Source organism: Bombina bombina, chromosome 3 (assembly GCF_027579735.1).
Source record: "Bombina bombina isolate aBomBom1 chromosome 3, aBomBom1.pri, whole genome shotgun sequence".
NCBI classification, from domain to species: Eukaryota; Metazoa; Chordata; class Amphibia; order Anura; family Bombinatoridae; genus Bombina; species Bombina bombina.
In genome coordinates, this window is record NC_069501.1 from 536,912,057 (window position 1) to 536,939,354 (window position 27,298).

At 40.1% G+C, this 27,298-nt stretch overlaps 1 protein-coding gene across 1 annotated transcript in view; it reads right to left on the reverse strand.

Moving 5' to 3' along the window:
- CLSPN (claspin) overlaps positions 1-27,298 on the reverse strand; it is a 144,302-nt gene that overhangs the window by 67,526 nt on the left and 49,478 nt on the right. The window contains exons 11-14 of the mRNA XM_053707004.1: positions 3,227-3,378; positions 2,639-2,700; positions 1,740-1,930; positions 203-366 (exon numbers count right to left, since the gene is read on the reverse strand). Coding sequence (XP_053562979.1) covers positions 203-366; positions 1,740-1,930; positions 2,639-2,700; positions 3,227-3,378 — 569 coding nt within the window. The remainder of the gene's footprint in view (positions 1-202; positions 367-1,739; positions 1,931-2,638; positions 2,701-3,226; positions 3,379-27,298) is intronic.

Consider the following 27,298-nt stretch of genomic DNA (forward strand, 5'->3'; position numbering starts at 1 on the left):
CCCCTGGCTCCTAATTTTTGGGGTTATTCTCTATATATCTATCTATATACAACTACCACTGTCTAGCGCCAAAATATTTTAACTGGCTCCTAATTTGTTAAACAGATTTGTCTAGCACTTTTAGATGTTGTGTTGAAAACCTAATAAAAATAAAACCACACAGTAAATCAAAAGAGGTTTCCATGCAGAGGACAAGACTCACCCATCAGCATCAAGCAATTGACTCTGTGTGTCATCTTCCAAGGAAAAGTGAAACTGTGATTCCGGTCCAGCACCAAGGTAAGCAGCTTTGGGCTCAGGAGAAGCATTATAAAGGTCTTGGGAATCTTCCACAGGTAGAGATGGTTCAGACATTTTGCCAGAGCTCTGGAAAATTAAGTGAGAATTTTATTTTTTAAATACATTAAAAATTAATTTACATAAGATTTTTAAACTGATGTAACTCATTTTACTTTGTTTATGGCCCAGAAATCTACTGTTAAGAATGGGAAATGCACCCATTATAAAATGTTTAGATATGCATAAAACAAAAATTTTGCAACATTTTCATTTATTTTGCTCCCTTTTCATTTAATTTAGCTTTGTAAATAGACCAATATCTAACTATGACCTTGAAATGCACCCTGCTGACTTCTCAAGGCTATAACCCTGCTACATATCTGCCCCTAACTGGCTAACTGCAAAACAATTCACTTAATACTAACTTTACAACAGTGGCTAGCCATGCTGTCTGCAGACAAAAGCCCAGGGTAGCTCCTACAAATAAGGACAATTGAAAACTAATTGCAGTAAAAATGTTAATGTTTTAAAAACCTTAAAGGGACAGTCTACACCAAATAGATATTGATTAAAAAGATAGATAATGCCTTTACTACCCATTCCCCAGCTTTGCACAACCAACATTAATATACTGTATAACATTTAAACCTCTGAATTTCTGCCCGTTTCTAATCCACTAGTCTCTTATCACATGCTGTATTAGCTTTTCACAACAAGCATGTGGGTCATATAGATAACATTGTGCTTTCTCCCATGGAGTTGTGCATGACACTGCACTAATTGGCTAAAATGAAAGTCAATAGAAAATAAAAAGCCATGTGATAAGGGGGCTGTCAGAAGAGGCTTAGATAAAAGGTAGAGGTAAAAAGTATATTAATATAACTGTTGGGCTGTGCAAAACTGGGGAATGGGTAAAAAAAGGAATGATCTATTTTTAAACAAAATTTTTTGGAGTAGGACTTTCCCTTTAAGGACTTAGCTGATATTATTTTATAGCAACACAACAAATATCTTGTAATTAACAAGGTATTTATTGTCCTGTTAAAGTCCTTTTATGTTAAGTTGATGGTCAGCTACCTTATTAGAAGATCCCAATGTATATCTTTAAATTTAACTACCTGTGAACCTAAGGAAAGCACATTTAAAAAAGGGACTTGAAACACAAAATTAAACTCACAAATCAGAGAGCATGGCATTTTAAACAACTTTCCAATTTACTTCTATTGTCAAGTTTGCCTCGCACTTGGTATTTGTTGAAAAGCATATCCAAGTAGACTAAGGAGAAGGAATGCCGTACTGGGCGCTAGCTGCCAATTGGTGGCTACACGAATATACCACCTTATGGCATTGGCTCAACCAATGTATTCTCCCAACTCCCAGTAGTACATAGCAGCTCCCTCAATAAAGGGATACCAAGAGAAAAGTGATTATGATTAAAAAAAAAAACACATTGTCCTCACCTTGGACGCCGAACTGAGGAAGCTAGCTTTGAATAGACCTGGAGACGGGGAACGGAAGCCACCTATGCTTGAGTGAACAGATGCACGGTTTGACTTGTTGCATGGCTGGTATGAAGGAATCATTGACCCAATCAACTCAAAGCTGCTATTATGACTGTTTTCCTTTGTCAGTTGTGGCAAAAAATACTCATCTGCATTAAGAGGGGAAAAAAGTACTTAGTATTTAATACTAATAAAGCAACAGGTGCCACTTGAATGCAGTTTACCAATTTATGTCAAAGCCGGTTTATGTGCACAACACTTACGTTAAGCATGAGTGTTAAATGCTTAACCCCAGTGTCTTCTGCTAACTCCAATCAACTTGAACAATCTTCCTTGAGGCATGCTGGGAGTTTTATTTGCCAACACTGTCTACAGATCATGCTAGCCACCGTCCTGCACAGGCACCAAACTCCTGCCTTAAGGACTCTGCGCCAAAAATAGGCTTTTAAAAAGGTGCTGCAGGTGCCCTGGTGAATTGATTAAAAAGGGATAAGAGACATTTTTCTTTCTTGATAAAGATAGGGCAAGCAATTAACAGCTTTCCAATTTACTTCTATCATCTAAATTACTATGTACTCTTTAAATCCTTTGTTGAAAAGCATACCTAATCTGGCTCAGGAGCAGCTACACACTACTGGAAGATAGCTGCTGATTGGTGGCTGCACATACATGCCTTGTCATTGTATGCTCTATCTGAATCATGAAAAAATAAAAAAATGAGATTCATGTCCCTTTTATTGAGCCTTTAGTTAAAAAGTAAGCCTAAATTAACAAGACATTGATTCAAAATCTATGTAGAAAAGGTCTGTTTTGAGGAGCTGCTAGGCAGCACAAATATTACTGATCATATAATTTACCCATCTTATTGTTCCTCTTGCATCCACTTTCATCATTTTCCACTTTATCAGGTAGAGAATCCCTAAAAAAAAAAAAAAAAAAAAAAAAAAAACACATTACCAAAATTTCTATAACTTCTCTTATTTCAAACACTCCAACAAGAGGCCTGGGCAGGCATATGGGTGAAAAGGTAAAAAATAAAAAATGATCTGGAGGCAGAGTTTGTCAACTTATGGTTTCCGGCTTTGTTTTTAATCCTTTACTAAAAAGGACAGTTTCCACTGGCGAGTGCTACTAGGGAAAGTCAAGATATAGGATATACAAAACTTTAAAAAGTTTCAAAATTAAAAATATTTGATTAGTAACATTTATATTCAGGAGCAAAAGTCCCATAACATTAATTTTTACATTCCGTTACTGAACAGATCCTACACCATTTGATGGAAGACCAATTCTGTGAAAGCCACAACATTCGGTTAAGTATCATATTTCAAAATCTACAGATTACCACCTCCTCTAATATTTTGTACACTGATTTCTACTTTCCAGATTTAGCATCAATATAATTGTATATCCTAAAGTGCAATAAAAGATTTGGACAGACTTACTCTATCTTTGTAGAGTTGTCCTTAAACAACATCAGAGTGGACTCAGCCACGTGTCTTGGCTCAGGTATACGAATTTCTGCTGCACGGTCTTCCAGTTCACTTTTTTCAAGGTCTTCATTTTCTTCTTCCTCTCCCAGGAGATATTCTACATTCTGCAAAGAGTCCAAAAAACATAATTTATGCTTACTTGATAAATTTATTTCCGGATATGGTGAGTCCACGGAATCAATTACTAGTGGGAATCTCACTCCTGGCCAGCAGGAGGAGGCAACGAGCATTACAGCAAAGCTGCTATATATTTCACTTCCCTTACCCATAATCCCCAGTCATTCGGCCAAAGGAAAAATGGAAAGAGAGGATAACACAAAAGTGTAGAGGTGCCTGAGGTTTTAGAAAAAAATAATGGTCTTAAATAAAGGGTGGGCCGTGGACTCACCAGATCCGGAAATAAATTTATCAGGTAAGCAGAAATTATGTTTTCTTTCCTAAGATATGGCGAGTCCACTGAATCAATTACTAGTGGGAATCAATGCCCAAGGTAAGACGACACATAAGGGAGGGACAAGACAGGTAGACCTAAACAGAAGGTACCACCGCTTGAAGAACCCTTCACCAAAAAGAAGCCTCAGCTGAGGCAAAAGTATCATTTATAAAAATTTGAAAAAGTATGCAAAGAGGACCAAGTTGCTCCATAGAAGCTTCATTTTTAAATGCCCAGGAAGAAGAAACAGCCCTTATGGAATGAGCAGTGATTCTCTCAGAAGGTTGCTGTCCAGCAGTCTCATAGGCCAAATGAATAATACTCCTTAGCCAAAGAGAAATAAGTAGTGGTAGCTTTCTGTCCCTTGCACTTCACAGAAAAAAAAACAAAGCAGAAGACTGACGAAAGTCCTTAGTCGTCTGAAGATAGAACTTCAATGCACGCACATCTAGGTTGTGCAACAAACGCTCCTTAGGAGGATTAGGACACAAAGGAAGAACCACAATCTCCTGATTAATATTCTTATTTGAAACAACCTTAGGTAGGAAACCTAATTTAGTAGGTAAAACCACCTTACCAGAATGAAAAATAAGATCAGGTGAATCAAACTGCAGAGCCGAGAGTTCCGAAACTCTCAGAGCAGAAGAAATAGAAACAAGAAACAAAACATTCCAAGAGAACATCTTGATATCTAAAGGAATGCATAGGTTCAAACGGAGCCCGCTGTAAAACTAAGAACAAGGTTAAGAATCCAGGGATGAGTAACTGGCTTAAACACATGCCTAATCCTAAGCAAGGCCTGACAAAAAGATTGCACGTCTGGTGCATCCGCCAAATTCTTATGCAACAAAATAGACAACAGAAATCTGACCTTTCAGAGTACTATAACAAAATTAAAATAAGATATAGTCTCAACTGTAAGTCCACTCACACTATTTGTTGACCTGCAGGGGGTGCCACATTCAATATACAGGTAAAACAAAAAGGTCTCTGAAAGATCGAGCATTAGAGCACAGCAGAGACATTGAGGATCCAAATGTTTTTACTTCTGTGGCTACACATTTCAAAACTGAACACAGGGGAGACTCAGTCTATACAAGCTATTGACCATGTACACTTCTCTAAAAAAGGAGGGGATAGAGATTATATTTTGAGCAAAAAAGAAGTTAAATGGCCACTAAACCCAAAATCTTTCTTTCATGATTCAGATAGAGACTAGAAATTTAAACATTACAATTTACTTCCATTATTTATTTTGCTTCATGTTTTAAATATCCTTAGTTGAAGAAAAAGCAATGCACATGGTGAGCCAATCACACAAGGCTTCTATGTGCAGCAACCAATCAGCAGCTAGTGAGCATATCTAGATATGCTTTTCAAAGAATATCGAGAATAAAACAAATTAGATAATATAAGTAAATTAGAAAGATGTTTAAAATTGCATTCTCTTTCTAAATCATAAAAGAAAAAATGTGGGTGGCATGTCCCTTTAAATGGATCTTCTATCTTAATTCTAGGTCACCTATGGGCTTAAATTTAGAAGTTGTTAATCGGTTTAATTTTTTGTAATTTTTTAATTTCTGTATTGGCAGTATGTATTATTTCAATTTAAAATAACTAATTATTTTACATTTCTTCACTTTTTTAAGTATCAGTAATAAGTGTGTTTCGATATTTTGCAACAACCCATTTTTAAGGTTAAATTACCCACATATGTTGTCAATTAGGGTGATTACATTTCTCCTTTAAATGGGCTGTGGACAGTATTAGCTACATAGCAGTGATCTAGTGCGGTGGCCCCGCACAAAATGCGTATGCTTGTATTGCTGTCTTCTCAGGTCTCTCTAATGCATTGAGTGATCAGTCTAATGTTTGCCCTCTTGAAGTGTTTGGTTGTTTTTAAGCACAGTTACAATAAATGTTCACATTTTACATAAAGACTGGCTGAGGATTCATTTCTTCATTTCCCAGTGTAGCCAGATACATTGGTGTACTTTCAGAGTACTAGCTGACAAACCCTTCTCCAAACACGCCTGGAGAAAAGACAAAATCCTAGGAATCCTGACTACTCCAAGAGTAGCCTCTGAATTCACACCAATACAGATATTTACGCCATACCTTATAGTAAATCTTTGTCACAGGCTTACGAGCCTGAATCATGGTCTCAATGATGGACTCTGAAAACCCACGCTTAGATAAAATCAAGCGTTCAATCTCCAAGCAGTCAGCTTCAGAGAAACAAGATTTGGATGAAGAAAAGGACCCTGAAGTAGAAGGTCCTTCCTCAGAGGGAGTCACCATGGAGGTAGAGACGACATTTCCACTACATCTGCATACCAGATCCTGCGAGGCCACGCTGGCGCTATGAGAATCAACTATGCCCTCTTCTGCTTGATCCGAGCAATAACTCTTGGCAGGAGAGCGAATGGAGGAAATATGTATGCCAGACTGAAATTCCAAGGGACCGCCAGAGCATCTATCAAGAAAGCCTGTGGATCCCTTGACCTCGGAGCAGTACCTCAGAAGCTTGGTATTCTGCAGAGAGGCCATGAGGTCCAGTTCTGGCTACCCCCAATTGAGGATTAAACTGGAAAGCACTTCCGGATGGAGTTCCCACGGGGGATGAAAGGTCTGTCGGCTCAGAAAATTTGCCTCCCAATTGTCCACTCCTGGGATGTGGATCGCAGAAAGACAAGTTGTGAGACTCCACCCACTGAATGATCCGGGTTACCTCTGTCATGGCCATGGAACTCAGAGTTCCCCCCTGGTGGTTGATGTACGCCACCGATGTTAAGTTGTCCAACTGGAAACTGATAAATCGGGCTAAGGCTAACTGAGGCCAGGCCAGTAGAGCATTGAAAATCGCTCTCAGTTCTAGAATGTTTATAGGGAGAACTGACTCCTCCCGAGTCCAAAGACCCTGAGTCTTCAATGACCCCCAAATTGTTCCCCAACCTAGAAGGCTGGCAACCGTGATCACAATCGCCCAGGAAGGTCTGCGAAAGCAAGTTCCCTGAGAGAGGTGTTCCTGATACAACCACCACAGAAGAGAGTCCCTTGACGCCTGATCCAGAACTATTTGCAGAGACAAATCCGCATAGTCCCCATTCCTTTGCTTTAACATGCCTAACTGCAGAGGTCTGAGATGGAACCGAGCAAACTGAATGTTGTCCATGGAAGCTACCATCAGATCAATTACCTCCATAAATAGAGCCACTGACTTCCGAGGAGAGGACTGAAGAGATCTTTGTTTTTCTGTCCTCTGTCAGAAATATCTTTATTAGTAGGGAGTTTATTATGGTCCCTAAAAACACTACTCGTGGCTGGAATCCGAGAACTCTTTCCCAGATTTACCTTCCAACCATGGGAGCGAAGAAAAAGATCTCTGAATGAGAGTTTGCTTATTGAAAAGACGGCGCCTGAACCAGAATGTCATCCAGATAAGGTGCAACAGCAATGCCCCGAGAACGGATCACTGCCAAAAGAGCCCCCAAGACCTTTGAGAAAATTCTAGGAGATGTGGCAAGGCTGAAAGGAAGAGCCACAAACTGGAAATGATTGTCTAAGAAAGCAAACCTTAGAACTTGTAATAATCCCGTTGAATGGGAAAATGAAGGTATGCATCCTTTAAGTCTATGGTTGTCATAAACTGACCCTCTTGAACCAAAGGAAGAATTGAACGTATAGTCTCCATCTTGAAGGACGGTACTTTGAGGAACTTGTTTAAGCACTTTGGGTCTAAAATAGGTCTGAAAGGTCCCCTCTTTCTTGGGAACCATAAACCGATTTGAATAAAATCCCAGACCTTGTTCCTGCGGAGGAACTGGAACTATAACTACCAGGGCAAAAAGATCCTTGATACAATTTAAGAACGCCTCTATCTGGTCTACAGATAATCTTGAGAAGATCTCACTATGGGAGCAAAAGTCTTGAATTCTCTTTTACCCCTGAGATACAATTTCCAAGGCCCACATGTCTGGGACATCTTGTATCCAAGCCTGAGCAAACTGAGAAAGCCTACCCCCTACTAGATCCATTCCTGGATCGGGGGCTGACCCTTCATGCTGACTTGGAGTAAGCCGCAGGCTTCTTAGACTGTTTCCCCTTGTTCAAAGGCTGACCAGACTTCCAGGAAGAGACTTGGATAGTTCCTGCTTGGAAGAGGAACCGGAGGGTTTACCTCTAAAGTTATGAAAGGAACGAAAATTACTCTGACGTCCTTACTGCTTATTTTTTCTATCTTGAGGAAGAAAAGATCCCTTTCCGCCTGTGATATTCGAAATAATTTCAGCCAAACAAGGCTGAAACAAGGTCCTACCCTTGTAGGGAATAGCTAATAACTTAGAAGAAACATCCACAGACCACGATTTTAACCAAAGGGCTCTGCGAGCTAGAACCGCAAAACCAGATATTTTTGCTCCCAGTTTAATGACCTGTAAAGAAGCATCCGTAATAAAAGAATTGGCTAATTTAAGAGCCTTAATCCTGTCCTGGATTTCTTCAAGAGGAGTATCTGTCTGAATAGAATCAGACAAGGCATCAAACCAGTAAACTGCAGCACTGGTAACAGTAGCAATACACACCGCAGGCTGCCATTGGTGAACATACATTTTCTTTAATAATGCCTCTAATTTCTTATCCATTGGATCCTTAAAAGAACAACTATCCCCTATGGGAATATTAGTCATCTTAGCCAAAATGGAAATGGCTCCTTCCACCTTAGGAACCGTTTGCCATGATTCTTTAATAGAGTCAGCTATTGGAAACTTTTTGTTAAAAATTGAAGATGGAGAAAAAGGAATACCAGGTCTCTCCCATTCTCTTGCAATAATCTCAGAAGCACGATGTGGAACAGGAAATACCTCCACCGCAGAGGGATCATCAAAATACGTGTTCAGCTTACTAGACTTCTTAGGGTTATCGATAGTAGTATCAGAGTAATCTAATGTAACCAAAACCTCCTTAAGTAACAAGCGGAGGTGTTCCAGCTTAAATCTGAAGGACAAAACTTCTGCATCAGCAGAAGGAATTATACTGCCTGAGTATAAAATTTCACCCTCAGATGCACCCGAGGAATCTTCATCCTCAGACGTCTGAGAGGAAATAATTTGATTAAACCACCTTAGGATCAGAAACCTTACTTACTGTTTCTTTAAATTTCCTTTTGCGTTTTCCCTGCAGCATGGGAAAAGCAGACAGCACCTCAGGTACTGCAGAAGATACCTGGGCAGCAATATCTTGCAAAGTAACTACAGACGGAGCATGAGAGGCAACGCAGGGCAATGCATGTGCAGATGAATAGGCTTGGGATCCTTGAGGAGAAAGCTGTGGCACATCTGAAACAGGAGGCTCCTGAACAGCACCCACCTTAGATTTTTTTACCCTGAGCCATCATTAGCCATTTCTTTAAGCTAAAGTTATTTCAATACATGAACAAAAAGGTACTGGGGGTTCCACCTGGGCATCAAAACATAAGCTACAGGTAACATCCTGCACAGCCTACTGATCTATAATACAAAAAAAAGCAGCAAATAAAATAACTTTATTTTTTTTTTAATCTTAAAGGATATGGTACAGAACCAAAAACTTTCTTACATAAATGTTCCCTTTAAATTCATACCCCAGGCAACACTCTACACCTCAGCAGAAATAATGAGGTGCCCTACCTGTCCTGCAACCCGCAGCAAACTGAGGAAAAAAATAATCCCGTTTGCAATCCGGATTTCCAGAGAAGCAAAAAAACAGTACAAAGCCTTCTAAACAGCAGAGCCACAAGCAATATGTGCACCTCACTCTTAAAGGAAGTGAAGAAAAGCGCCGAAAAAACTGACATCAGAGAATCAGAAACTCCCTAAAAGGGGCAGTCCTACAGCTGACAAAAAAAGCTTTTTTTCTTTTTCTTTTTTTTTTTAAACAACTTTCTTGAAAAAACATAATTTATGCTTACCTGATAAATTTATTTCTCTTGTGGTGTATCCAGTCCACGGATTATCCATTACTTGTGGGATATTCTCCTTCCAAACAGGAAGTTGCAAGAGGATCACCCACAGCAGAGCTGCTATATAGCTCCTCCCCTAACTGCCATATCCCGTCATTCGACCGAAACAAGCCGAGAAAGGAGAAACCATAGGGTGCAGTGGTGACTGTAGTTTAATTAAAATTTAGACCTGCCTTAAAAGAACAGGGCGGGCCGTGGACTGGATACAACACAAGAGAAATACATTTTTCAGGTAAGCATAAATTATGTTTTCTCTTGTAAGGTGTATCCAGTCCACGGATCATCCATTACTTGTGGGATACCAATAGCAAAGCTAAAGTACACGGATGAAGGGAGGGACAAGGCAAGCTTAAATGGAAGGAACCACTGCCTGTAGAACCTGTCTCCCAAAAATAGCCTCTGAAGAAGCAAAAGTATCAAATTTGTAAAATTTTGAAAAGGTATGAAACGAAGACCATGTCGCCGCCTTGCAAATCTGTTCAACAGAAGCCTCATTTTTAAAGGCCCAGGTGGAAGCCACAGCTCTAGTAGAATGAGCTGTAATCCTTTCAGGGAGCTGCTGTCCAGCAGTCTCATAGGCTAAGTGTATTACGCTCCGAAGCCAAAAGGAGAGAGAGGTTGCCGAAGCTTTTTGACCTCTCCTATGTCCAGAGTAAACAACAAACAGTGTAGATGTTTGGCGAAAATCTTTAGTAGCTTATAAGTAAAACTTTAAAGCACGGACCACGTCCAGATTATGTAAAAGACGTTCCTTCTTTGAAGGATTAGGACACAATGATGGAACAACAATCTCTTGATTGATATTCTTGTTAGAAACTACCTTAGGTGAAAACCCAGGTTTTGTACGCAGAACTACTTTATCTGAATGGAAAATCAGATAAGGAGAATCACATTGTAAAGCAGATAACTCAGACTCTCCGAGCCAAGGAAATAGCCATCAAAAACAGAACTTTCCAAGATAAAAGTTTGATATCAATGGAATGAAGGGGTTCAAACGGAACCCCTTGAAGAACTTTAAGAAACAAGTTTAAGCTCCATGGAGGAGCAACAGGTTTAAACACAGGCTTAATTCTAACCAAAGCCTGACAAAAAGCTTGAACGTCTGGAACTTCTGCCAGACGCTTGTGCAAAAGAATAGACAGAGCAGAAATCTTTCCCTTTAAAGAACTACTAGCTGATAACATAATTTATGTAAGAACTTACCTGATAAATTCATTTCTTTCATATTAGCAAGAGTCCATGAGCTAGTGACGTATGGGATATACATTCCTACCAGGAGGGGCAAAGTTTCCCAAACCTCAAAATGCCTATAAATACACCCCTCACCACACCCACAAATCAGTTTAACGAATAGCCAAGAAGTGGGGTGATAAGAAAAAAGTGCGAAAGCATAAAAAACAAGGAATTGGAATAATTGTGCTTTATACAAAAAAATCATAACCACCACAAAAAAAGGGTGGGCCTCATGGACTCTTGCTAATATGAAAGAAATGAATTTATCAGGTAAGTTCTTACATAAATTATGTTTTCTTTCATGTAATTAGCAAGAGTCCATGAGCTAGTGACGTATGGGATAATGACTACCCAAGATGTGGATCTTCCACGCAAGAGTCACTAGAGAGGGAGGGATAAAATAAAGACAGCCAATTCCGCTGAAAAATAATCCACACCCAAAATAAAAAGTTTAAATCTTATAATGAAGAAAACTGAAATTATAAGCAAACTGAAACAGCTGCCTGAAGTATTTTTTTCTACCAAAAACTTCTTCAGAATGGTAGAATTTAGAAAAAGTATGCAAAAAAGACCAAGTTGCCGCTTTGCAAATCTGATCAATCTAAGCTTCATTCCTAAACGCCCAGGAAGTAGAAACTGACATAGTAGAATGAGCTGTAATCCTTTGAGGCGGAGATTTACCCGACTCGACATAAGCATGATGAATTAAAGATTTCAACCAAGATGCCAAAGAAATGGCAGAGGCCTTCTGACCTTTCCTAGAACCGGATAAGAGAACAAATAGACTAGAAGTCTTTCAAAAATTCTTAGTAGCTTCAACATAATATTTCAAAGCTCTAACTACATCCAAAGAATGCAATAATCTCTCCTTAGAATTCTTAGGATTAGGACATAATGAAGGAACCACAATTTCTCTACTAATGTTAGAATTCACAACCTTAGGTAAACATTTAAAAGAAGTTCGCAACACTGCCTTATCCTGATGAAAACTCAGAAAAGGAGACTTACAAGAAAAGAGCAGATAATTCAGAAACTCTTCTAGCAGAAGAGATGGCCAAAAGAAACAAAACTTTCCAAGAAATTAATTTAATGTCCAGTGAATGCATAGGTTCAAACGGAGGAGCTTGAAGAGCCCCCAGAACCAAATTCAAACTCCAAGGAGGAGAAATTGACTTAACAGGTTTTATAAGAACCAAATCTTGTATAAAACAATGAATATCAGGAAGAATAGCAATCCTTCTGTGAAAAAGAACAGAAAGAGCAGAGATTTGTCCTTTCAAAGAACTTGCAGACAAACCTTTATCCAAACCATCCTGAAGAAACTGTAAAATTCTCGGAATTCTAAAAGAATGCCAGGAAAAAAGATGAGAAAGACACCAAGAAATGTAAGTCTTCCAGACTCGATAATATATCAACCTAGATACAGATCTACTAGCCTGTAACATAGTATTAATCACAGAGTCAGAGAAACCTCTGACTAAGAATCAAGCGTTCAATCTCCATACCTTTAAATTTAAGGATTTGAGATAACTCTTAGAAGAAGAACTAAAGGCGGAAAGATATAGGCAGGATGATACTTCCAAGGAAGTGACAATGCATCCACTGCTTCCGCTTGAGGATCCCTGGATCTGGACAGATACCTGGGAAGTTTCTTGTTTAGATGAGAGGCCATCAGATCTATTTCTGGAAGTCCCCACATTTGAACAATCTGAAGAAATACCTCTGGGTGAAGAGACCATTCGCCCGGATGCAACGTTTGGCGACTGAAATAATCCGCTTCCCAATTGTCTATACCTGGGATATGAACCGCAGAAACTAGACAGGAGCTGGATTCTGCCCATACCAGAATTCGAGATACTTCTTTCATAGCCAGAGGACTGTGAGTCCCTCCTTGATGATTGATGTATGCCACAGTTGTGACATTGTCTGAAAACAAATGAACGATTCTCTCTTTAGAAGAGGCCATGACTGAAGAGCTCTGAAAATTGCACGGAGTTCCAAAATATTGACTGGTAATCTCACCTCCTGAGATTTTCCAAACCCCTTGTGCTGTCAGAAACCCCCATACAGCTCCCCAACCTGTCAAACTTGCATCTGTTGAGATCACAGTCCAGGTTGGAAGAAAAGAAGCCCCCTGAACTAAACGATGGTGGTCTGTACCACGTCAGAGGGTGTCGAACAATCAGTTTTAAAGATATTAAATGAGATATCTTTGTATAATCCCGGCACCACTGGTTCAGCATACAGAGCTGAAGAGGTCGCATGTGAAAATGAGCAAAGGGGAACATGTCCAATGCAGCAGTCATAAGAACCATGCATAAGGCTACCGAAGGGAATGATTGAGACTGAAGGTTTCGATAAGCTGAAACCAATTTCAGACGTCTCTAATCCAACAGAAACAGAGTCATGGACACTGAATCTATCCGGAAATCTAAAAAAAGGTTACTCTTGTCTGAGGAATCAACAAACTTTTTGGTTAATTGATCCTCCAACCATGTTCTTGAAGAAACAACACTCATAAAAAGCTGGAAAGGATTTTCCTTTGAAAATGAGCAAAGGGAAATGAATCCAATGCTGTTAAAACTTCTATGCATATATAGCAACTGAAGGAAATAATAAAGACTAAAGGTACCGACAGACAGAACCCAATACAAATTGTCCCTTGTCTGATAGAGACAAAGATAGTGACATAAACCATCTGGAAACCTAAAAAAGGTGACCCTTGCGTGAGGAATCAAGAGCTTTTGAAAAAAAGATCCTCTAACTATGTCCTGAAGAGCAAGTGAAACATATGAGATTCTGCATCCACAGGAAATAATCTGAATGAAAACAGAAAAATGAAGAATATGCATTTATTGTATCTAATGAAAACAAATAATGCTATCAATGACCATAAAAAGGCAGAATAGTTTGAATAAAACTCCAAAACCCAGTTCTTAGAAAAAGAACTGGAATACCCCAGAAGATTCCAGGTCTGAGCAGCTCTTGAACCCCATGGGTACCCAGCCATGCTTCAACAGTATCCAAAATATAGGACAGAAACACACTGAAAGAAAGTGTTAGCCTTACTGGAATAAAATCAAAGAAATTTGGACAGAATAGAACCAAATAAATTTCAAAGAAGTCTTAACCTGCCCCGATTTCGAACCCCAATTATAAACATGTTACTTGGGAAAGAACTCAAGAATTTGTACCTTAATAAGAACAACCAAACTAGTATAAGCTTAAAGTTTAGTCTTAGAACTCAATCTTGAAGCCCATAGTAACAGTTAAGAATTGAATCCAATTATAATTGAATATCTTAGAACAAAAGAAATATGGATTTCTTTTTTTTTTTTTTTTAAATCACAAAATTCTTCTAGCTAAAATAGCTAGAGACATAGATTAACCCTCATTTGCGAATATATTTAATAAAATGAAGACACAAATGAAATCATTAGCATGATAGTCCAGTTTAAAGGACCAGTCAAAACAGAGGACTTGCAAAATGCAAAACAACAAGACAAATGCAACAGCACCTAGTCTAGTAAATGTTGTCCCTTTAACAATGCTAAAATAAATCATAATCTGATACTTGATCTTAAAGTAAACAGAAAAAATGAAGCAATTGCAATATCACAGGACCAAGAAAAGTACCTGAAACTAAATAATTTTCCATAAATAAGATAACTATATAAAGGAAAATAAATACTATTTTGCTATAAAAACAATAGGATAATTAGTAGAAGTAGAGATAGCTCCAATAAATTGGAGAACCCTCCAAAATAAATTTAACTGCTGACAAAGAATATAGTTTTAAAAATAAAAGAAAATTCTCAGCCTATTCCATTCCCTAGTATGGGAAATTGGAAAGAAAACCTCTGAAATCACAGAAGAATAAAAAGGCAGAAATAGTGTCAGCTAGTCTTAAAGAACTAGTTACCTTAATATCCAAAATAATCAACACCTCTTCAACAAAGAACAAATGTACTTTAATAATAAATTTATATAAAAAAGTAGATTTGTTATTGTCAATATCTGATGAAGAGAATTTCTGAAAGAGAAAAAAACATCAGAGAAGGATAAATCAGTATGTTGTTGGTCATTTGAAACTTCAATAATTAAAAAAGTGAAAAAGACCTAAAAATTGTATTAGAAGGCACGAAGTCAGACAAAGCCTTAATCAGAAAAAATATTTCTTATAAATCTTCTAAACATTTCTTGTACTTAAGAATGGAAATGTATAAAGCATAAATACTAATGGAATCTGCATGTAAAAGTATATCATAATAACTAATACAAACCATAGCTAAAGATAAACATTTATAACATTTAAAATAAATGAACTTAGCTTTGGTAGAACTGAAACTCAGTTAAGCATGTTTCCAGAAGTGGCTTCTGACTCAGGGACAATCGGAGACATCTTGCAATATGTAATAGAAAAAAAAACATATAAAGCAAAATTGATCAAATTCCTTAAATGACAGTTTCAGGAATGGGAAAAAAATGCCAGTGAACAAGCTTCTAGCAACCAGAAGCAATAAATAATGAGACTTAAATAATGTGGAGACAATAGTGACGCCCATATTTTTTAGCGCCAAAAAAAGACGCCCACATTATTTGGCGCCTAAATGCTTTTGGCGCCAAAAATGACGCCACATCCGGAACACCGACACTTTTGGCAAAAAAACGTCAAAAATGACGTGTCGCCGGAAACAGAAAAAAAAATTTGCGCCAAAAAAGTCAGCGCCAAGAATGACGCAATAAAATGAAGCATTTTCAGCCCCCGCGAGCCTAACAGCCCACAGGGAAAAAAAGTCAAATTTTAAGGTAAGAAAAAAATGATTGATTCATATGCATTATCCCAAATATGAAACTGACTGTCTGAAATAAGGAATGTTGAACATCCTGAGTCAAGGCAAATAAATGTTTGAACACATATTTAGAACTTTATAAAAAAGTGCCCAACCATAGCTTGTGTCACAGAAAATAAGACTTACTTACCCCAGGACACTCATCTACATGTTGTAGAAAACCAAACCAGTACTGAAACGGAAATCAGTAGAGGTAATGGTATATAAGAGTATATCGTCTATCTGAAAAGGGAGGTAAGAGATGAATCTCTACGACCGATAACAGAGAACCTATGAAATAGACCCCGTAGAAGGAGATCATTGAATTCAAATAGGCAATACTCTCCTCACATCCCTCTGACATTCACTGCACGCTGAGAGGAAAACCGGGCTCCAACCTGCTGCAGAGCGCATATCAACGTAGAATCTAGCACAAACTTACTTCACCACCTCCATAGGAGGCAAAGTTTGTAAAACTGATTTGTGGGTGTGGTGAGGAGTGTATTTATAGGCATTTTGAGGTTTGGGAAACTTTGCCCCTCCTGGTAGGAATGTATATCCCATACGTCACTAGCTCATGGACTCTTGCTAAATACATGAAAGAAAACCCTTTTTCCAAACCCTCTTGGAGAAAGGACAGTATCCTAGGAATCCTAACCTTACTCCATGAGTAATTCTTGGATTCACACCAATAAAGGTATTTATGCCATATCTTATGGTAGATTTTCCTGGTGACAGGCTTTCGTGCCTGTATAAGGGTATCAATGACTGACTCCGAGAAGCCACGCTTTGATAAATCAAGCGTTCAATCTCCATGCAGTCAGTCTCAGAGAAATTAGATTGAAAGGACCTTGTAGTAGAAGGTCTTGTCTCAGAGGCAGGGTCCATGGTGGAAAAGATGACATGTCCACTAGGTCTGCATACCAGGTCCTGCGTGGCCACACAGGCGCTATCAAGATCACCGATGCTCTCTCCTGTTTGATTTTGGCAATCAGTCGAGGGAGCAAAGGAAACGGTGGAAACACATAAGCCAGGTTGAAGAACCAAGGCACTGCTAGAGCATCTATCAGTGCCGCTTCTGGGTCCCTGGACCTGGATCCGTAACAAGGAAGCTTGGCGTTCTGGCGAGACGCCATGAGATCCAGTTCTGGTTTGCCCCAATGATGAACCAATTGAGCAAACACCTCCGGATGGAGTTCCCACTCCCCCGGATGAAAAGTCTGACGACTTAGCAATCCATATCCCAGGTGTAGAGAACTGGGAGGTGGATTTTCTGATAGGTGGCAAGAGTGAGGGAACTCCTGGTTCCCCCTTGATGGTTGATGTAAGCCACAGTCGTGATGTTGTCCGACTGAAATCTGATGAACCTCAGCGTTGCTAACAGAGGCCAAGCTAGAAGAGCATTGAATATTGCTCTTAACTCCAGAATATTTATTGGGAGGACTTTCTCCTCCTGAGTCCACGATCCCTGAGCCTTCAGGGAATTCCAGACTGCACCCCAACCTAGAAGGCTGGCATCTGTTACAATTGTCCAATCTGGCCTGCGAAAGGTCATACCTTTGGACAGATGGACCAGAGATAGCCACCAGAGAAGAGAATCTCTGGTCTCTTGATCCAGATTTAGAAGCTTTGATAACCTGGATTCTGTCAGGTAAATCTTCATTTTTACAGAATCTATCACAGTCCCTAGGAAGGAGACTCTTGTGAGTGGGGATAGAGGACTCTTTTCCTCGTTCACCTTCCACCCATGTTACCTGAGAAATGCCAGAACTATGTCCGTATGTGACTTGGCAATCTGAAAGCTTGACGCCTGTATCAGGATGTCGTCCAGATAAGGGGCCACTGTTATACCTTGCGGTCTTAGGACCGCCAGAAGCGATCCCAGAACCTTTGTAAAGATTCTTGGAGCTGTAGCTAACCCGAAGGGAAGAGCCACAAATTGGCAATGCCTGTCCAGAAAGGCAAACCTTAGGAACCGATGATGATCTTTGTGAATCGGTATGTGAAGGTAAGCATCCTTAAAATCCACTGTGGTCATGTACTGACCCTCCTGGATCATAGGTAGGATGGTCCGAATAGTTTCCATTTTGAACAATGGAACTCTGAGGAATTTGTTTAAGATCTTTAGATCCAAAATGGGTCTGAAGGTTCCCTCTTTCTTGGGAACCACAGATTTGAATAAAAACCCCGTCCCTGTTCCAACTGTGGAACTGGACAGATCACTCCCATAACTAGGAGGTCTTGCAAACAGAGTAAGAATGCCTCTTTATCTGGTTTACAGATAATCTCGAAAGGTGAAATCTCCCTTGAGGAGGGGAAGCTTTGAAGTCCAGAAGATATCCCTGAGATATGATCTCCAACGCCCAGGGATCCTGAACATCTCTTGCCCACGCCTGGGCGAAGAGAGAAAGTCTGCCCCCTACTAGATCCGTTACCGGATAGGGGGCCGTTCCTTCATGCTGTCTTAGAGGCGGCAGCAGCAGGCTTTCTGTCCTGCTTGCCCTTGTTCCAGGACTGGTTGGGTTTCCAGCCCGGCTTGGATTGAGCAAAAGTTCCCTCTTGTTTTGTAGCAGAGGAAGTTGATGCTGCACCTGCCTTGAAGTTTTGAAAGGCACGAAAATTAGACTGTTTGGCCTTTGATTTGGCCCTGTCTTGAGGAAGGGTATGACCCTTACCTCCAGAAATAGCAATAATTTCCTTCAAACCAGGCCCGAATAGGGTCTGCCCCTTGAAGGGAATGTTAAGTAATTTAGACTTTGAAGTCACGTCAACTGACCAAGATTTAAGCCATAGCGCCCTACGCGCCTGAATGGCGAATCCAGAATTCTTAGCCGTTAGTTTAGTCAAATGAACAATGGCATCAGAAACAAAAGAATTAGCTAGCTTAAGTGTTCTAAGCTTGTCAAGTATTTCAGTCAATGGAGTAGCTGTCTGAAAGGCCTCTTCCAGAGACTCAAACCAGAACGCTGCAGCAGCAGTGACAGGCGCAATGCATGCAAGGGGCTGCAGGATAAAACCTTGTTGAATGAACATTTTCTTAAGGTAACCTAATTTTTTATCCATTGGATCTGAAAAAGCACAACTGTCCTCGACAGGGATAGTGGTACGCTTTGCTAAAGTAGAAACTGCTCCCTCCACCTTAGGGACCGTCTGCCATAAGTCCCGTGTGGTGGCGTCTATTGGAAACATTTTTCTAAAAATAGGAGGGGGGGAAACGGCACACCGGATCTATCCCACTCCTTAATAATTTCTGTAAACCTTTTAGGTATTGGAAAAACATCAGTACACACCGGCACTGCATAATATTTATCCAGTCTACACAATTTCTCTGGCACTGCAATTGTGTCACAGTCATTCAGAGCAGCTAAAACCTCTAAGCAATACACGGAGGTTCTCAAGCTTAAATTTAAAAGTAGAAATATCTGAATCAGGTTTCCCCGAATCAGAAATGTCACCCACAGACTGAAGCTCTCCTTCCTCAGCTTCTGCATATTGTGACGCAGTATCAGACATAGGCCTTATAGCTTCTGCGCGCTCTGTACTACATCTAACCCCAGAGCTATCGCGCTTCCCTCTGAAATCAGGCAGTCTGGCTAATACCGCTTACAGGGTATTATCCATGATTGCCGCCATGTCCTGCAAAGTAATCGCTATGGGCGTCTGATGTACTTGGCGCCATTTTAGCGCGAGTCCCTTGAGCGGGAGTCAAAGGGTCCGACACGTGGGGAGAGTTAGTCGGCATAACTTCACCCTCGTCAGAATCCTCTGGTGATAAATTTTTTAAAGATAAAAGCTAATCTTTATTGTTTAACCCCTTAATGACAAGTGACGTACCAGGTACGTCCTGCAAAAACTTGCAGTTAGTGACAATGGACGTACCTGGTACGTCACTTGTCTAAGAGAGTGCTGGAAGCGATCGCAATCGCTTCCAGCAGCTCTCAGGGTATTGCAGTGATGCCTCGATATTGAGGCATCCTGCAATACCCTTAGAAAGCATCCGATGCAGAGAGAGCCACTCTGTGGCCCTCTCTGCACCGGTAGCGATGCGGCCGGTTCGTTGGTGGGTGGGAGCGCAACTGGGAGGCGGGTGGGCGGCCCATCGCTACCCGGCATCCGGCTCCTGTTAGTGCAATGTGCACGCCGGGTGCCGGGAGCGTGCGTGTGCGCGCGCGCGCACGCCCGCGATCACCTACCCACACTGACACCAATGAGTGGGAAGAGGGGGGAAATATATCTATATATATGAGGATCTGGGAGGGGGAGGGGGTTGGGGTATTGTGGGGGGCTGCTACACTACAGAAAAAAATAAATTAGTAATAAAAAATAATTAAAAACACTTTTTTGGGGGGCAAATTGGGTACTGGCAGACAGCTGCCAGTACCCAAGATGGCGGCAATTAGGTAGGGGAGAGGGTTAGATTGCTGGGGGGGGGGATCATGGAGGTTGGGGCTAAGGCAGGAGTCCATCACAGCTAAAACATTTTATTTTTTTTTATTAAAAAAAATAAAAACTCCTTTTATTTAGTACTGGCAGACTTTCTGCCAGTACTTAAGATGGCGGGGACAATTGTGGGGTGGGGGAGGGAAGAGAACTGTTTGGGAGGGATCAGGGGGTGGGATGTGTCAGGTGGGAGGCTGATCTCTACCCTAAAGCTAAAATTAACCCTGCAAGCTCCCTACAAGCTACCTAATTTAACCCCTTAACTGCTGGGCATAATTTACGTGTGGTGCGCAGCAGCATTTAGCGGCCTTCTACTTACCAAAAAGCAACCACAAAGCCATATAAGTCTGCTATTTCTGAACAAAGGGGATCCCAAAGAAGCATTTACAACCATTTGTGCCTTAATTGCAGAAGCTGTTTGTAAATAATTTCAGTGGGAAACCTAAAGTTTGTGACAAAATTTGTGAAAAAGTGAACTTTTTTTTTATTTGATGACATTTGGCGGTGAAATGGTGGCATGAAATATACCAAAATGGGCCTAGATCAATACTTTGGGTTGTCTTCTAAAAAAAAATATATACATGTCAAGGGATATTCAGGTATTCCTGACAGATATCAGGGTTCCAATGTAACTAGCGCTAATTTTGAAAAAAAGTTGTTTGGAAATAGCAAAGTGCTACTTGTATTTATGGCCCTATAACTTGCAAAAAAAGTAAAGAACATGTAAACATTGGGTATTTCTAAACTCAGGACAAAATTTAGAAACTATTTAGCATAGGTGTTTTTTGGTGATTGTAGATGTGTAACAGATTTTGGGGGTCAAAGTTAGAAAAAGTGTGTTTTTTTCAATTTTTTCCTCATATTTTATATTTTTTTTTATAGGAAATTATAAGATATGATGAAAATAATGGTATCCTTAGAAAGTCCATTTAATGGCGAGAAAAACGGTATATAATATGTATGGGTACAGTAAATGAGTAAGAGGAAAATTACAGCTAAACACAAACACTGCAGAAATGTAAAAATAGCCATTGTCATTAAGGGTAAGAAAATTGAAAAATGGTCCGGTCATTAAGGGGTTAAAGTGAAATCAATACATTTAGTACACATTCTCATATGGGGTTCCACCATGGCTTTTAAACATAATGAACAAGGAGTTTCCTCTATGTCAAACATGTTTATACAGACTAGCAATGAGACTAGCAAGCTTGGAAAACACTTTAAATCAAGTTAAACAAGCAATATTAAAAACGTTACTGTGCCTTTAAGAGAAACAAATTTTGCTAAAATTTGAATCAATGAAAAAAGGCAGTTAAACTAATGAAATTTTTACAGTGTATGTAACAAGTTACCAGAGCATTGCACCCACTTGCAAATGGATGATTAACCCCTTAATACAAAAAACGGATTAACAAATTGAAAAAAAACGTTTTTAAACAGACAACTGCCACAGCTCCACTGTGGCTTTACCTTCCTCAATACACGACTTTTGAAGCCTTTTGAGCCCTTCAGAGATGTCCTATAGTATGCAGGGGACTGCTGAGGGAAGCTGAATGTCTGTCTAATTTTAACTGTGCAAAAAAGCGCTAAAATAGGCCCCTCCCACTCATATTACAACAGTGGAAAGCCTCAGGAAACTGTTTCTAGGCAAAAATCAAGCCAGCCATGTGGAAAAAACTAGGCCCCAATAAGTTTTATCACCAAAGCGTATATAAAAACGATTAAACATGCCAGCAAACGTTTTATATTGCACATTAATCAGAGTATATACCTCTGATAGCAAGCCTGATACTAGTCGCTATTAAATCACTGCATTTAGGCTTAACTTACATTAATCCGGTATCAGCAGCATTTTCTAGCAAATTCCATACCTAGAAAAACTTAAACTGCACATACCTTTTTGCAGGATACCCTGCACGCCATTCTCCCTCTGAAGTTACCTCACTCCTCAGACATGTGAGAACAGCAGTGGATCTTAGTTACTTCTGCTAAGATCATAGAAAAACGCAGGCAGATTCTTCTTCTAAATGCTGCCTGAGATAAAATAGTACAACTCCGGTACCATTTAAAAACAAACTTTTGATTGAAGAAAAAACTAACTATATTACACCACTTTCCTCTTACTACCTCCAGCTATGTTGAGAGTTGCAAGAGAATGACTGGGTATGGCAGTTAGGGGAGGAGCTATATAGCAGCTCTGCTGTGGGTGATCCTCTTGCAACTTCCTGTTGGGAAGGAGAATATCCTACAAGTAATGGATGATCCGTGGACTGGATACACCTTACAAGAGAAACAGGCTTTAAAACATACAATAAAACCCCAAAGAAAACCATCCGTTACTAAAAACGGATCCTCACTGAGCCATCAGTAAAATAACTCCTCACACTAACAGTGCCTGCAAAAACTGCCATAAAAACCTGCACCCTGGCAGGAATAAAAAATGTCCCCCTGCAGCGTTTCAGCTGAATAATTGCCAAACTTTTCCCTGCTACATAGAAAAATAAAACTGGCACTTACCTTAATATTTATCTGTCCGGCAGTAGGATAGCTCACCTTGTTTGAGAGGATGCCATTCCTCACATGAACCTGTGGAAATACAGAAAGACTGAGTAAACTTATTCAGGCTATCTTTATAGGGCAGCAAAAGGTTTTGGGAAAACGCAGTAAGGATTGTACACCACAAGTTCCCAATTGCTTAAAAGCCACCACTGCCCTACTGAAGAGACTGACATGGGCTAAGGCTACACCCTTTAGAAAGATCAGAGCAAATCTTGATTGTAGATCAGACACCAAAACTTCACCTCCCCCTTGCACCGCAGGCAAAGAATGACTGGGGATTATGGGTAAGGGAAGTGACAAATATAGCAGCTTTGCTGTAGTGCTCTGCCTCTTCCTGCTGGCCAGGCGTGATATTCCCACTAGTAATTGATTCTGTGGACTCACCATATCTTAGGAAAGAAAACTAAAGATAAAAGCCTGCAAACATTCCCTAAGCTCATTACCATACTTAAGTGGTCATTAAACACAAATTGGTAGCAAAATGAAAGAAGCAGCTTCACATCTAGGAATTTGGCAATTCATAAAGAGAGTATTTAATATTTATGACCAGTCTGTTTTGCTTTATTTGCCCGTCTCCCAGAACAAAATACTAACCAACTACAACTCTATAAACATGTACTTCTATGCAAGAAAAGTGAATACACCTGTGATCACTGACACGTTCGAAAACTTACCATTAAAACAAAATTGTGATTTTCAATTAATCCAATTGCAGGAATAGGATTATAAAAACGACCTGTTAACACCATAACTTTCTCAATTTTAGACCTATGGGCTGTGTCTGACTGCATCATGGCTCCACTTGGAAAATAATTGCCAGAGGAATTGAAAAATCTGAGTGTGAGACTTCAAAGATGGAAAAAGAATTTATGCTTACATGATAAATTTGTTTCTTTTTAGACATGAGTCCACAGATTTCATTCTTAATTGTGGGATTTCACCTCCTGGTCAGCAGGAGGAGGCAAAGAAAACCACAGGAGAGCTGCTATATATAGCGCTCCTCCCTTCCCTCCCACTCCAGTCATTCGACCGAAGTTAGGAAGAGAAAGGAAAAGCCAAGGTGCAGGGGTGTCTGAAGTTTACAAAAATTAATAAACTGTCTGAAAGAACAGGGCGGGCCGTGGACTTGTGTCTAAAAAGAAACAAATTTATCAGGAAAGCATAATTGTTTTTTTCTTTTTAAAGACACAATGAGTCCACAGATTTCATCCTTACTTGTGGGATACAATACCAAAGCTAGGGTACACGGATGAGATAAGGGAGGGACAAGACAGAGAACCTAAACGGAAGGCACCACTGCTTGAAGAACCTTTCTCCCAAAATCAGCCTAAGCCGAGGCAAAAGTATCAAATTTGTAAAATTTAGAAAAAGTGTGAAGAGAAGACCAAGTTGCAGCCTTGCAAATCTGTTCTACAGAAGCTTCATTTTTGAATGCCCATGAGGCAGCAACAGCCCTAGTGGAATGAGCCGTAACTGTCAGGAGGCTGCTGTCCAGCAGTTTCATAAGCAAAACGGATGATACTCTTCAGCCAAAAAGAACGAGGTAGCTGTAGCTTTCTGACCCTTAAAGGGACAGTCTAGTCCAAAAAAACCTCATGATTTAGATAGGGCATGTAATTTTAAACAATTTTCCAATTTACTTTTATCACCAATTTTTCTTTGTTCTCTTGGTATTTTTAGTTGAAAGCTTAACTTAGGAGGTTCATATGCTAATTTCTTAGACCTTGAAGGTCGCCTCTTAAGAATGCATTTTAACAGGTTTTTCACCACTAGAGGGTGTTAGTTCATGTTTTTCATATAGATAACACTGTGCTAGTGCACGTGAAGTTACCTGGGAGCCATCACCGATTGGCTAAACTGTAAGTCTGTCAAAAGAACAAATAAAGGGGCAGTCTGCAGAGGCTTAGATACAAGATAATCAGAGGTAAAAAATATAAATATAACTGATGGTTATGCAAAACTATAGAATGGGTAAACAAGGGATCATCTATCTTTTAAAATAATAATTCTGGTGTAGACTGTCCCTTTAAGTTTTCCAGAGAAAACGACAGACTGACGAAAGTCTTTAGTCGCTTGTAAATAAAATTTCAGAGCACAGTCAACGTCCAAATTGTGCTAAAGACGTTCCTTTTGAGAAGGATTAGGACACAGAAGGAATAACAATCTCCTGATGTTCCTGTCTGAAACAACCTTAGGAAGGAACCCTAGTTTAGTATGTAAAACTACCTTATCCGAATGAAAAGATAAGATAAGGCGAACTGTATTGCAATGCCGAAAGCTCAGACACTCTTCGAGCTGAAGAAATGGCAACAATAAATAAAACTTTCCAAGATAACTTAATATCTAAGGAATGCATAGGCTCAAACGGAGCCCCTTGAAGAATTTTAAGAACTAAATTTAGACTCCATGGAGGAGCAATTGGTTAAAACACAGGCCTGATTCTAACCAAAGCCTGACAAAAGGATTGAACATCTGGGACATCCGCCAGACGTTTGTAACAAAATAGATAAGGCAGAGATCTGACCCTTTAGGGAACTTGCCGATAAACCCTTCTCCAATCCTTCTTGGAGAAAGGAAAAAATTCTGGGAATCCTAACTTTACTCCATGAGTAGCCCTTTGATTCACACCAATAAAGATATTTACGCCATATCTTATGGTAAATCTTTCTAGTCACAGGTTTACGAGCCTGGATCATGGTCTCTATGACCGAATCAGAAAACCCCCGCTTGGATAGAATTAAGAGTTCAATCTCCAAGCAGTCAGCTTCAGAGAAACTAAATTTGGGTGAAGGAAAGGCCCTTGAATGAGAAGGTCCTTCCTCAACGGAAGTCTCCGAGGTGGCAGGGACGACATGTCCACCATATCTGCATACCAAATCCTGCGAGGCCACGCAGGAGCAATGAGGATTACTGATGCCCTCTCCTGTTTGATTCAAGCAACGACTCGAGAAAGAAGCGCAAACTGAGGAAATAGTTATGCGAGATTGAAGGACCAAGGAACCACCAGAGCATCTATCAGTTCTGCCTAGGGATCCCTGGACCTCGACCCGTATCTCGGAAGCTTGGCATTCTGACGAGATGCCATGAGATCCAACTTCATCCAGACGTGTTCTCCAACCTGATTCTCAAATGGGGTCGGCCGGAGTTCCCACTCTCCCGGATGAAAAGTCTGCCTGCTCAGAAAGTCCACCTCCCAGTTGTCCACCCCTGGGATATGGATCGCTGACAGATGACAAGAATGGGCCTCCGCCCACCGGATTATCTTGGCTACCTCGGTCATCGCTAAAGAACTCCTCGTTCCTCCTTGACGATTGATGTAGGCCACTGTCGTTATGTTGTCCGTCTGGAATCTGATGAACTGGGCCGAAGCAAACTGAGGCCAGGCCAGAAGAGCAATGAAGATCGCTCTCAGTTCCAGGATGTTTATAGGAAGAACAGATTCCGCCGGAGTCCTCACTCCCTGAGCTCTTAGGGGACCCCAAGACAGAGGGTACCTCCGAGATTGCCACCATAGTATCAGAAACCTCATTTACTACTTGGTTGTCTATCCTCTTACTCTTGCCTTGTAGCATAGGAAAAGCAGACAACGCATCAGAAATTGTGGAAGACATAAGAGCAGCTAAGTCTTTTAACATAACTCCAGCAGGCGCTAGAGCAGAAGTACAGGGCACTGCTTGTGCGGGCGTTAAATCTTGGGACGCTTGGGGAGAAAGCTGCGGCATACTCTGAATCTCAGCATTAGAATCCTGAGAAGCATCCGCCCTTGAAAAATTTTGCTCATGAAAATTATTTTCCTTATAACTCAAGGCCCTTTCAATACATGACGGACAGAAAGGGATTGGTGGTTCCACATTAGCATCCAAACACATGGAGCAAGTAACATTTTGCACAGCTCCTAGGTCCATACTGCAGTACAATAATTTTTATTATTTTTTTTTAAAAAAGAAAAAACAAACGTTACTGTCTCTAAGAGTTTGCAAAAGCAACCATTAGACTATAAAGAAAAAAATGTTCAAAAAAACAAATTAACAAAAAATTGTGAAAAAACGATACTGTGACTTTAAATTTTAAACAGTCACCTTTTTTACTGCTTATAAAAAAAATGTACCCCAGCAGTTGATATAAATACAAATAATGACACCTATACACCTCAGCAACTCTGCTGAGGTGCCTACCTGCCACAAAGATCACTCCCTGGCTTAAACCTGTCCAGGATTACCACATTGAATGCGTAGTCCAAACAGTAAATCAGAGATGGGAGTGTGATGAGGCTACATGAGTGCAAAAGGTGTTGGGGAGATGACATTTATAAATGGAACCATGAATGCCTGTGAATATGCCAAAAATACTGGCTGACAAGATGACTCCCAGTCTCCAAAAGCTTGGAAGAAAAGCATGAAAATGATGCAAAGCACACTGCCAAAATCACAAGCTTCTAAAGAAGAAATTGAAAATATGACCTGGCAAAGTATGTCGCCTGACTTGAATCCAACAGAACACCTTTGGGGCATTTTTAAGGATGTAAAGAG